This window comes from Octopus sinensis, linkage group LG5, assembly GCF_006345805.1.
Source record: "Octopus sinensis linkage group LG5, ASM634580v1, whole genome shotgun sequence".
Taxonomy (NCBI): Eukaryota; Metazoa; Mollusca; class Cephalopoda; order Octopoda; family Octopodidae; genus Octopus; species Octopus sinensis.
In genome coordinates, this window is record NC_043001.1 from 128,079,954 (window position 1) to 128,094,458 (window position 14,505).

The 14,505-nt window shown below is 38.1% G+C and overlaps 1 protein-coding gene across 2 annotated transcripts in view; it reads right to left on the reverse strand.

Annotated features, from left to right (window-relative positions):
* LOC115212272 (ankyrin repeat domain-containing protein 16-like) overlaps positions 1-14,505 on the reverse strand; it is a 109,956-nt gene that overhangs the window by 36,969 nt on the left and 58,482 nt on the right. For both annotated transcript variants that reach the window (XM_036503075.1, XM_036503074.1), the window contains exon 4: positions 11,861-12,012. In XM_036503075.1, the coding sequence (XP_036358968.1) occupies positions 11,861-12,012 (152 nt within the window). The remainder of the gene's footprint in view (positions 1-11,860; positions 12,013-14,505) is intronic.

The window sequence follows — 14,505 nt, forward strand, 5'->3', positions numbered from 1 at the left end:
CCAGTAATTCGTGTACCACATTCCACATTACATTTTTTATTTCTCCTTCTTCTCTTAAAGCTGTCCCTGCTATATCTTTGAATGGCTTGCAGTGTTTCAGTACCAGTCTGAACAAATCACCCGCATGCCCTAGTTTTTTTAATGGTAAGTATTCCATTATGTAGTCATAACCCCATCACTGTAGTCTATTTACTGTGTGTGTTAGCATTCCCTTTTTTAGAACAATATATTCACAGTAGTGGGCGATGGTCCGTTTGTAGACAGAAACTTCTTCCATGAATAAATCTATGAATACCGAATATGATTGTTAATGCTTCATTTATAGTTCCTTTCAGCTGGTAGTAATGATCATGACACATGGGCCATAGCCTTTTTACTCCTGTCATCATATTTGTGCAGAAGCACAGCTCCTACACCGTAATCACTCACATCTGTAGCCAATATAACATCGGTAAGTCCAATGTTAAAATGCTTTTAACATTGGACTTTTAACTCATCAAATGCCTTCTGGCACTTATCAGTCCAACGTCATTTTGTATTTTTCTTTAAGAGATCATTTAGCAGAGCCTTTACATTATGTGTATTGGGAATGTAAATTTGACAATAATTTACTAAACCCAAAAATGCTTGTAGCATAGTCACATTATTTGGTGGGGGCATATTTTTTATCACAGTTGCTCTGGGTGGATCCAGTTTCCATTCATTTTTATCTATTATCTGGCCCAAATATTTGATTTTTTCATAAAGAACATGCATTTTTCTTCCATTAACTTGAAATCATATTCTCTAATTTTCTTGAATACCCTTTTAACATGTTCCACATGTTGTTCATGTGATTTGCTTTTTATTAGAAGATTGTCTAAATAGGTGATAGTAAAATCACAGTCACCCAGCATTGTATCCATTACTTGCTGAAATATGGAAGGACTCAATTTTACACTAAAGGGAAGCTGCTTAAATTTAAATAAGCCATGATGTGTACTAATGGTTAATAAGTGTGAGCATTCTTCTTCTACTTGGATTTGTAAATATTCTTATGAGAGGTCTAATTTTGAGAAGAATTTTCCTCCATTCAATTTTGAAAACACTTCCTCAGTACTTGGCAATGGGTAGTTATGTGGCTCAGAAACCTGGATGTTATCAAAGAAGCTTGAGAGGCGGTTGGATGGAACCTACACTCGCCTCCTTATGAGAGCTCAAAATCTCTCGTGGAAGCGCCATCCAACCAAAATGCAAATATATGGGAAACTACCACCTGTGTCGTCTCTTGTGAAAGGTAGGAGAGTCCAGTTTGCTGGACATTGTTGTAGAGCTGAAAACGAGGCAATTTCTACTCTTCTCCTCTGGAAGCCATCTACTCGCAATACCAGAGGGCGCACACTCTCCTACCCTGATGTAATCTCCAGGGATACAGGCATCCAGCAACAGGACCTCCGTAATGCCATAATGGATGATGAGTTATGTGAGATTAAGCAATCATTCAAACCTGTTGAAAAATCTGCACAAACTCTTAACTTGTGAATTTTTTTTTTTTTACATAGACCATAGGTACAGCCCAGTCTGAGTGGTCCGTCTTCTTGATTATTCCTAGGCTTTCAAGTTCCTTGTTTACCTGGTCTATTGCCACGAACGGTACATTCTGTTTTGGCTTAAATACAGGTGTTGCACTTTGTTTTACTGCAATTTTTGCCTCTCTTTTCGTACAACAGCCTAGTTCCTCCAAGAAAACAACTGGAAATAAATGTTTTATTTTTTGTTTCAGGCCCTCAGCCTCATTCAAACCTTTGACTGAACCAACTATATTCCCACACACAACTCTTACAGGCATATTCCACAACTGAATAGTTCCATTCACTCAGTGCCGAAAAGATTAACTGAATTTTTTTAGCACATACTCTTTACTCTCTTTTACTTGTTTCAGTCATTTGACTGCAGCCATGCTGGAGCACCGCCTTTAGTCGAGCAAATCGACCCCAGGACTTATTCTTTGTAAGCCCAGTACTTATTCTATCGGAATCTTTTGCCAAACTGCTAAATGACGGGGACGTAAACACACCAGCATCGGTTGTCAAGCAATGCTAGAGGGACAAACACAGACACACAAATATACACACACACATACATACATATATATATTTATATATATACGACAGGCTTCTTTCAGTTTCTGTCTACCAAATCCACTCACAAGACTTTGGTCGGCCTGAGGCTATAGCAGAAGACACTTGCCCAAGGTGCCACGCAGTGGGATTGAACCCGGAACCATGTGGTTGGTTAGCAAGCTACTTACCACACAGCCACTCCTGCACCTATATATTTTTCCTATTTTCATTTAGTCACAAACTGTTACATTACACAAATTCACTGACAAAATACAATCTTTTACCTGTATCACCGTGTGCAACTTTTGTAGATTTACTGAATTTCAGCTTACCGATATACTTCCAGGCTTTTTTGTTCACAATGGTAATGTCACTTCCGGTGTCTAACTGCATTCTTACTCTATATACAAATTCTCCCTTCGTTACATTACCGTTTTCTTTTAGTAACATACTGTTTATTCTTTTCCCTTTGTTCCAACATTTTATCATCTTGGTTTTACAGTGCACTTTTATGTGTCCAATTTTTCCAAACAGAATCATTCCGCTTTCTTAAGTGGACAGTTTTTCTCAGGTGTAGACCTCTACATGCAAAACATTGGTATTTTTTCCTGATTTTTGTCCTGTTTGTACTGTATTTTAGTACACACGCGGAATTCTGTTCTTGATTCGACGGTCATTCGGAATGCTCACAGCAGCCATATTCCTACCACTCTATGTCACGCTGGTGAGACCCATATTGGAGTATGGGATTCAAGCCTCTTCTCCTTATCTCCTCAAAGACATACAGCATCTCGAAAGAGTCCAGAAGCTGGCTACCCGCATGGTTCATGGTCTCAAAAATTTGTCCTACGAAGAAAGGCTGAGGACGCTCGACCTTTATTCTCTTGAAAAACGCCGCCGCCGTGGTGATCTCATTCTTGCCCACAACATCATAAGCGGAAAGTGTAACCTCTCGAAAGAGCTGTTCTTCACTCCTGCTCCAGAGCGTTGGCTGCGGGGTCATTCTGAAAAGCTCTACCTGCGACGATTTCATCTCAATCGAAGGAGAGGAGCTTTCTCTGTCCGGGTTGTGGATCCGTGGAACAAGCTGCCAGACGAGATGGTGAAGATGCCGACGACCGCTTTGTTCAAAGCCTCCCTGGACCTCAAGTGGCCTGAACTCTGTACATGAACACCACCCTGTACTTAACTCCATGTCCCCCTACATGGCCTTGCTATTTGCTTTTGAGCCAAATTAACTAACTAACTAACTAACTTGATTTCTATTCTGCCTATTTTGCACTTGTTTCACTTGGGAGTAATCTTTATGTTCAATTTTCTCTGTGTCGTGTCTTAAATTTACTATTCTTTTATATTCTTCTGACACTTGTTGGAAGGTTACCACTTGTTTTTGCTCCAGTTTAGCAAGAATTCTTGTTCTTACTTCTGCATCTTTCTCTACAGTCCCTGAGTAAATATCAGGTACTTGATCATATTTGGCGTTAATTCATCCAACTTGAACTTTGCACATTCCCTGTTAACTCTTCCAGCATATGTGATGTAGTCATCCTTGTTGTTCTTTTCTAGGTTCAAACATTTCCGTGTGACTGAACAACAAGCTTTTCTCAATAAAAATTTTACACAATGTGTCTATTGCATTTTTAAAGTTTATATCAGAAGGTTTTTTTTCAGGAGTATGTAATTGCTGTAATGCTCATATTCTCCTGCCACCAGTTTTCTTAAGATTAAATGTGTTTTCATATCGTCATCCCAATCTTTGCATTTTTTATTGAAGACTAGCAGTATTGCCTGGCGTTGCTCGGGTTTGTAAGGGAAATAACTATATAAGCATTTTTAGAGAGTTACTTTCCTTATATAACCCGAGCAAAAATCATTAAAAATGTAGAAAAATGATGGTAAATTTTATTTAAAATCATAGACTCATCATAGACACGTGCTAATATCCAGAAGGGCTCGATATGAATGACGACTATAAGATACCTGCTTTTGGTTAAACTGCACCACAAAATGTGGGAGTAGTTAGGAATCTAAATTGGAGGAGACAGAGTCTCACACACACAACTTCAATTTTATATATAAAGATTTGTTCATATCTTCTATAATAAGTTTCAAAGGTAACTCCTTTGTATGGTTCATACTTAAACTCTGTTATCGAGTTCGCACATAATCTGGCGAGAACATTTTTTCAGCATTTCCTGGCGACTTACTATTTATTAATTGCAGCATTTGTAACTGTAATAGTAATTATTGGTGCTGAACAGTGGAACTGAACTCAGACCTATGTGGTTGGGAAGCAAGCTTCTTACCACACAGCCATGCCTGTGCCTATGTATACTCTTTTACTTGTTTCAGTCATTTGACTGTGGCCATGCTGGAGCACCACCTTTTTAGTCAAGCAAATCGACCCCAGGACTTATTCTTTGTAAGCCTAGTACTTATTCCATCGGTCTCTTTTGCCGAACCACTAAGTTACGGGGACGTAAACACACCAGCATTGGTTGTCAAGCGATGTTGGGGGGTACAAACACAGACACATAAACACATACACACACATAAACACATACACACACATAAACACATACACACATATATATACATATATACGACGGGCTTCTTTCAGTTTCCGTCTACCAAATCCACTCGCAAGGCTTTGGTCGGCCCGAGGCTATAGTATAAGACACTTGCCCAAGGTGCCACGCATTAGGACTGAACCCGGAACCATGTGGTTCGTAAGCAAGCTACTTACCACACAGCCACTCCTACGCCTATATATAAAAAAAATTTATCGTATTTGTAAATGTTATATAAGAAGAAATAATTCAATAGAATACATGAACTTGATATGAAGAGCACAATTCTTCGATATTTGGTGGAATGTTTAATAAAGAAACTTTCATTTCATCATTACCTATTATGAAATTTCCACATTTCAGTGTTTTTGTCATAGATGAAAATCTAACTTCACAAATATATGCAAGAGAAAATTGCAGTAGAATTTTTAGTACTGTCACATATAAATTGGGAATAAAATCTTTCTAGTTGACTCACTTTATACCGTAAATAAACTACCTTGAATTTTTCAGTCAATTCTTCTTTAATTGGTAAAAAAAAAAAAAAATGCTTGTTATGGATAAAATAAATGGGTTTCTCATTCATCCATATTTTTGTGTTTCAATATTTGGGAAGTACCAACGTATAAATAATCAAAGATTTAAGAAATTAAAGAAATAATATCCTATTTTCAGTAGCCTCCATTATTTTTAGAAACAATTTGAAAATTTCCCTTTTTCTTTTACATTTCCAGACCACTATTTTGTCTTGCATTGCATAAATGTTATAAAATGATGTAAAGGTATTTTTGCCTTCTGCATTTTGCTATTTAACCCTTTAGTGTTCGTATTATTCTACCAAAATTAATCCGTTTTTATCCAAATTGTTTTGAACTAATCAGGCATTATCTTGTAGCTATGAGATTTTGATGAGGTAGCTGTTAAATTTTAAAACGATGTTGTAGGGTTGGTGTGAGAGACCAGATCTGGCCATTTTGAACATAAAACAGGCAGAATACTTTTGGCCGGATATGGCCGGTTTAAATGCTAAAGGGTTAAATGTTAAAATATGCTAAAGGAGCATGCCATTTTCAGTACCAAAACCCATTTTCATTTAAATTACAAAATTCAGTTAGCTGATTCCCTTTGAAAAGTTTAAATATTGTTTCTCTAAATTCAAAGCACTTGACCTTTTGAGAGCCTATGAATTACAGTGCAAAATAAATTATGAAACTTTGCTCCCCTCTTTTCACAAATTATCTTGATTCAAGTATTTTACTTTCAGTAAAAGCAGCTTTTTGAACAACTTCTTTTCCATAACCTACTTTCAATTTTTTTTTACAGTTACTGCTTTGTGATGTAAAATGCAATGAGTGGTTGGTTAGAAAGCTTTACCAAAGCTGAAAAGTCTTTTAGTGAACCAGTCACTGAGGTGCACTATCTGTACATAACCCTACACAGTTTATCCCTTGCAAGTTGTTCTCCTTCATGAAACTATTCTTTTATTTGTTTCAGTCATTTGACTGCAGCCATGCTGGACCACCACCTTTAGTTGAACAAATCAATCCCAGGACTTATTCTTTGTTAGCCTAGTACTTATTATATTGGTCTTTTTGCTGAACTGCTAAGTTACGGGGACATAAATACACCGACATCAATGTCAGGCAATGGTGGTGGGGACAAACGCAGACACACAAACATACACACACACACACACACACACACACACACACACACACACACACACATATATGTACAACAGGCTTCTTTCAGTTTCTGTCTGCCAAATCCATTCATGAGGCTTTGGTTGGCCCAAGGCTATAGTAGAAGACACTTGCCTAAGGTGCCATACAGTGGGACTGAACCCGCGACTATGTGGTTGGAAAGCAAGCTACTTACCACACACCCACTCCTGTGCCTATCAGAAGATTTTAATGAATATTCACCTCTAGTTTACAAAAGAACTTTTTGACAGAGCAGGAACAGTTCTATAATTCTTTTATGATTAAAATTTCTGAAAACCAATAGGTAGTGTCAAGTAGCAATGATGTTACCAGAAATATCTAAATTCTTTTGGCCCACATTATAGCATGCTTTTTTTCCCCTCTCAGCTTGTTGCCAAATCAGAATCAACTGCAACCATCCCACCCATGGTATGTCTATTTTGCTTTACTATTCACTAAGGATTTGGTCTTTGCTCTTACATACCTCTGCCATATACACAATGACACATTTTCTGCTTTCCTCAGCAGGAGTGGGATGAATCTAGTAATATTTATTTTAAAATTTTTATTCTATTTAAGAATTTTGTAAAAGCTGATATTTTTTCTTACGCCCTAATGCAGTAGCTCGAAACATTTTGTGAAATTTTTTGGCAACCTCACTCTTTATTAATAAAGAGAAAAAAATTGAGTTTATATCTATATAATTCTTACTTTTGTTTGTTTTGCAAATACATCACCACTGACCAAATACTGGCAATGCATTAAAAAAACATTAAAAAAAAGAGTTATCACAGATATGTAAACTCTATTTTGTTTCCTCATTAATAAAAAGTGAAGGTGCCAAGAAAATTTCACTAATGTCCTTTTTTGGTGGTGAGCTTCGTGTTTGTCAGTTTTGAGAGTTACTACATTAGAAAAATACCAGCTTTTACAAAATTCATACATACACATATATATACACATGTGTGTGTGTGTGTGTGATTTCGCTGTCAATGTCTATCTACAAAACTTCTGTAAAAAAAAAAAACAAAGGCGTAGGAGTGGCTGTGTGGTAAGTAGCTTGCTTACCAACCACATGGTTCCGGGTTCAGTCCCACTGCGTGGCACTTTGGGCAAGTGTCTTCTACTATAGCCTCGGGCCGACCAAAGCCTTGTGAGTGGATTTGGTAGACTAGACAGAAACTGAAAGAAGCCTGTCGTATATATGTATATATATATATATGTATATGTATGTATGTGTATGTGTTTGTGTGTCTGTGTTTATGCCACCCAACATCGCTTGACATGACCGAACTCACACACTTCTCATGAGGAATCCCGGAAGAAGCATCATGAGACCACTGCTGAGACGCTTCCAAAAAATAAAAAAGAAAACCGATTATAACAGCGATTCCATCTAAGAATATCTGAAGAAGGAATATTATTCCGAAATATTACATCAGACTATGGATGACTAAATTATAACAGGTATATATATATAGCCCGTTGTCTGTATTATAATGCATTGTTATACCATTCAAAACTTTTTATTCTTTACAAACAATACACAATGCTTCAAGCAAACTACAATACTCTCCTATATATATATATATATATATATATATATATATATATATATATATATATAACGGGAAGGTTTACGAAAATAAACAAAAGACGAAGGCAGGTGGCGTACAAACAAACAAATGTATTAGTATGGCGCTCAGGAATAGAAATAGAACAAGTCTTTTACATTTCGAGCCTACGCTCTTCGACAGAAAGATACATAGAAAAAAAAGCAAGGAGAGAAAAATAATGCATGTAGGAGCTAACGATCTATCATGGCGTCCTGACTTCGGACAGTGGTCAGGCGAGATAACAGGGTCAAGTGACTTCCAAAACGAAGGTGCCCTCAACACAAAGGTGCGTGTGTGTATAAGAGAGTATGTATGTGCGTGTGAAAGAGGGCTGGTGGTCTGGACGTGTGTGTGTATGTATGTGTGGGTGTGGAGATGTGGGGAGGGGTGTGTAGGTGGTGTGTTGTGATGTGATTTGTGTATGTATGTGTAGGTGTAAAGATGTGAGGATGGGTATATATACTGATATGTATGCACACACAAGCACACATGCATATATAATGTATGCCGCTATGTGCCTTAGTGTGTGTGTGTATTTATGCGAGTGTTGTGTGTGTGTGTGTGTGTGTGTGTGTGTATATAAAGAGATGAAAGAGAGAGAGATTTGTGTGTATCATGTTAAAGAAGAGTTGTTTTTTTATATACATAGAAAACAACAAGCATCGACTGAATATATGACTCATTACAAGTGTAATGTCTAATATTTCTAATAATTATATTGTTTGGGACTTCAAAGTTTTGCTAAGTGTGTGATGTATTCAAAGTGACATTTTGAGTTAGTCACATATACAATGATATATAATTACACACTTATCTATATGATGTACATGTATGTGTATGTATGAGTATATATGTATGTGTGTGCATACACACACACACACACACCACACACACACACATAAACATATTCTTTTATTCTTTTACTTGTTTGTCATTTGACTGTGGCCATGATGGAGTACCACCTTTAGTCGAACAAATCGACCCTAAGACTTATTCTTTGTAAGCCTAGTACTTATTCTGCTGGTCTCTTTTGGCAAAACTGCTAAGTTATGGGATGTAAACACACCAACATCGGTTGTCAAGCAATTGAGCGGGGACAGACACAGACACAAACATATACAACAGGCTTCTTTCAGTTTCCGTCTACCAAATCCACTCACAAGGCTTTGGTTGGCTCAAAGCTATAGCAGAAGACACTTGCCCAAGGTGCCATGCAGTGGGACTGAACACAGAACCTTGTGGTTGGTAAGCAAGCTCCTTACCACACAGCCACTCCTGCACCTGTCAGACCACACCTTCTGATGCAAGCCTGATGAAGTGCCACTCTAATGTTTAAAAGCAGAAATGTAATTTTTCACATAGAACTTTTGTGTGCAAAGGCATTGAAAACAGAGTGGCACCAAAAGAATTGTAACTGGTCATTTCTTTATCTTCTTATTTAGATTACATATGTATGCATGCATGTATGTATGTATGTATATATATATATATATATATATAAATTTGTGATTGGAATAATTTTTGATATTATTTATTAGATATGTTTCATTTGCTGAAAGGAGTTACAAAAACATGTAGTAGAAAAGATGAAAGATATATCCTATTAGAAATTCTTCAGGCAGAGAATTAAATAATACAAAATTTACATTTAGATGAAGCTTTTATATGCAGTTAGTAATCAGGAATCCTTTAAGATAGTTGGAGGTTAGGAAATACAAATCTAGTAATATATAGAAAAAGGAGAGAGGGTTAACGAATGAAGTAATAAGTGTACTGACTTACATAATTATACATACGCACACGCATACATACACACACACACACATGCATATATATTCATATACACACATTAACAGACTCAACTGCGGTATAAGCAGGTGTGATGAGGCTGAAATAGTGAACTCTGTATGGATGGATTCCATTAAGGTACTGTATCTAAGAGGAAACAGGCCACATTTCATAGGGAAAGTGTGTGGCATGCTAAGCACACAAACATGACAACAAGAAAAAAAAAGGAGCACTGCGTCGGTTACGACGATGAGGGTCCCAGCTGATACGATCAACGGAACAGCTTGCTCGTGAAATTAACGTGCAAATGGCTGAGCACTCCACAGACACGTGTACCCTTAACGTAGTTCTCGAGGAGATTCAGTGTGACACAGAGTGTGACAAGGCTGGCCCTTTGAAATACAGGTACAACAGAAACAGGAAGAAAGTGTGAGAGAAAGTTGTGATGAAAGAGTACAGCAGGGTTCACCACCACCCCCTGCCGGAGCCTCGTGAAGCTTTAGGTGTTTTCGCTCAATAAACACTCACAATGCCCGGTCTGGGAATCGAAACCGCGATCCTACGACCGCGAGTCCGCTGCCCTAACCACTGGGCCATTGCGCCTCCACACTGTCAACAACAACAACAACAACACCAACAACTGCAGCAGCAACATCAACAACTGTCTGTCTATCTCTCTATATATCAACCAACCCTTCTGTCTACTTATTTATCTACCTATCTATGTTTATATCTACTTGTAGCACACTGGGCGAAATGCTTAGCAGTATTTCACCCATCCGCCACATTCTGAGTTCAAATTCTGCCAAGGTCGACTTTGCCTTTCATCCTTTCAGGGTCGATAAATAAAGTACCAGTTACATACTGGGGTCGGTCTAATTGACTGCCCCCTCCCCCACTCCCCTAAAATTTCGGCCTTGTGCCTAGTGTAGAAAAGAATGATCCTCTTTTAACCAAGCAACACTTACAATGCCTACTTCCATTTAGATATGGTACAGGTCATTCCAAAAATTTCCAGTTAATTTTGTATAGTGTTACATCCTCTTTTAGTCACCATATATAGCTGGCTAACATTATAGCATGGTACCTCTCATGGATTCTAAAAGAGGGGCCCTCCATTGCCCTGACTTGCTTTCCACTACCCAATCCTTCTTTGTCTTTAGCAGATTTCACTGTCTCAATCATATGAACCAGACCCACAGTTTTCCTCCCACACCATGCTCTTTCCCATCAAACTGGAATATCCTGAACATGTCATTAACATCCTTCCATGACATAGTTACAGTGGAGAAGTTCGCTTTACAACAATGTGGTTTGGGTTTCAGTCCCACTACTTGGCACCTTGAGCAAATGTCTTCCATATTCCCAGGCTGTATAATGTCTTGTGTGGAGTTGCAATGGCCCAGTGGTTAGGGCAGCGGACTCGCGGTCATAGGATCGCGGTTTCGATTCCCAGACCGGGCGTTGTGAGTCTTTATTGAGTGAAAACACCTAAAAGCTCGACGAGGCTCCGGCAGGGGATGGTGGTGATCCCTGCTGTACCCTTTCACCACAACTTTCTCTCACTCTTACTTCCTGTTTCTGTTGTACCTGTATTTCAAAGGGCCAGCCTTGTCACTCTCTGTGTCACGCTGAATATCCCCGAGGACTACGTTAAGGGTACACGTGTCTGTGGAGTGCTCAGTCACTTACACGTTAATTTCACGAGCAGGCTGTTCCATTGATTCAGATCAGCCGGAACCCTCATCGTCGTAACCGACGGAGTGCTTCCAATGTCTTGTGTATGAATTTGGTTGACAGAAACTGCAGAAAGCTTGTTATATACGTTTGTTTTCTGTACATTTTTTAATAAATATTTTGTGTGCGTGGATATTATCCAACTATCTTGCTTGTAATCTACCTCCAGTTCTTCTGCCAGTTGGCTTGGTTTGAAGAATTTGTCTCGTGATTCTTTCCTATGGCATTCTAACCATGTGTCCATAGCTGTGACTTCTCAATGCAAACAAATGCACTCTAATGACTGGCAATGATGTGTGTGTGTGTGTGTGTGTGAAATAAACAAATTATTATCTAGTTCTTACCTGAAACTCCTTTATCATTATCTCGGCCACATCTGTATGACCATTACGAATGGCATCCATCAACGGGGTCGTTCCACATGCGTCTCTTACGTCAACTGGATGACAGCAGTCAGACAGCAACCATTGTGTGACTTCTTTACAACCATGAAGTGCTAGAACAGAGAATTGATGTTGTTGGTGCTAGCAGAAGTAGTATTGGGGGGGTGATAGAACTGATGACAACAGTGGGGATTGTTGTGTTGTGATAGCAGTAGTGGTGGTGGTGGTGGTGGTGTTAGTAATGTTGTTGTTGTTATTGGCAGTGGTAGCGGTACTGGTGTTGGCAGTAGTAGTGGAAATGATAATTATAGTAGATTGTTTCATTTTCCTCCTCCTCCTCCTCATCATCATCATCATCATCACCATCACCACCACCACCACCACCATCACCACCATCATCATCATCATCATCAACCTCATCAACATCAGTCAATGTCTGCTTTCCATGCTGGCATGGGTTTGACGGTTTGACTGAGGACTGGCAAGCCGGGTGGCTGCACCAGGCTCTAATCTGATTTGGCAAGGTTTCTACAGCTGGATGCCCTTCCTAATGCCAACCACCCCAAGAGTGTAGTGGGTGCTTTTTATTGCCATGCTTGAATGGTGCTTCTTACATGCTATTGGCATAGGTGCCAGTCAGGCAGCACTGGTATCAGCCACACTTGAATGGTGCTTTTTACATGCTACCAGCATGGGTGCCAGTCAGGTGGCATGAGCATTGGCCACGCTTGAATGGTGCTGCTTTTTATGTGTCACCGGAGAGAAAATATTGACAAACTGAAACAATTCCAAAATCTTTGTAAACAACATAAATCCTCACATTCATTTCAACATAGAATTCAGCAATGATAAAACTCTGCTTCTTAGGCATTCTAATAACATGAAGAAATTCACTACTGGAAACCAACATATTCTTTAACCCTTTCGTTACTGTATTTATTTTCAGATGCTCTGTGTTTCTTTCAATTACTTTAAATATAACAAAGAATTTAGTAAAATAACTTAGTTATCATTAAGCTTGTATTAGGAACATAAATTGTGACTAAGGTTTGGTGGAAGATTTTAATTGAAACCTTAAGAAAACAAGACATTTGTACAACAGTGCCAGAGCCGGTTTCAGCCGGGTTGGTAACAAAAGGGTTAAACCCAGCAACTCATGACAATACCTCCTCTTCACATCATATCAACCAAAGCATGTACAAAACAACATCCCATTCAGTTTAACCAAATGAATATGCACAAATGCGTCAAACCCTCAAACAAGAGACTGAAGGTTAAATGAAAGGAAACAAATACTTACAATAAGAAAATACCCCATAAAGCTGACTGAAAGCCAAACAAATTGATATTCAAGCACTTCAAACAACAAGGCTCAAGAAAGACAAATATACTATCACTTATATTTCAACTATTAACCAAACAAACACTGAATTTTTCACTAACATGTATCCAAAGCTACTAAGATAACTACAAAGCCAAAGGTAGCTAGCTGGCAGAATTGTTAGCATGCTGGGCAAGATACTTAGCAACATTTTATCCGTCATTATGTTCTGAATTCAGATTTCACTGAGGTCGACTTTGCCTTGCATCCCTTTTGGGGTCAATAAAATAAGTACCAGTTGAGCACAAGGATTAATGTAATTGACTTACCACCTACCCCCAAATTGCTGGTCTTGTGCCAAAATTTCAAACCTTTATCATTACAGGAGCAAAAAATGAAATATGTCTTGGAAAAACATCCAATTATAAAAAACAAGAGGCCAACAAAATCACTAAAAAGGATACTGACCAATGCAAAGCTACATATTCAAACAGTTGGCCTTAAAATAAGTAAATGTAATCCGTGAAGTTTGTAGCTGCTTACTGGACAACCTAATCTACATTATAACATGTAAAAGTTGCTGAAAACACTACATCGGACAAATAGGTATGACACTAAGAAAAAGAATGATGATACACTGACAACAGATCAAGGAACAATACACAAGAAAAATATCCCTATGTTCACTAAGGGGTATTTTATGAGTGAACATATAGACAACAGTGAGGGATAGGTTTTACCCAACTATTCTGTCTTCACTTTCTACCAGTGTACCAATTCAACGATGGAGCAGAAATAAAACAATAAAGAAATGTATTTTATTAACAAATGCAAACCAAAACTCAATACATTATGATTTAGTTAACTCACAACACAGACTAGATATGCAGAATGTTCTTGCAATTGGTTACACTAATGCAAATAATACCTAAATGATAACCAAGTTGTAAGGAATACCAATAATTACTCCAACTGGAAAGAAATGTCAATATGTTTATATTAATGTCCTTCTTGTGTACTATTTTGTGACTATATATGCCAACAACCACTGTCTCCTATATGCATAACTGGAAGTATGTGTGCATGTGTGTGTATGTAAACGAATATATGTGAATATACCCCTCTGAATACACATGAGGACCAAGACAAAATTTCAAGCCATCAAGAAGTTTATCTCATTATTGCATTGGATTTAGACCATGAGTAACAAGAACAATGTTACCAGCATAAATATCTGCTACAATAACCTCACCAAAAAATTTGGAGTGATATTCTCTGGGAATAG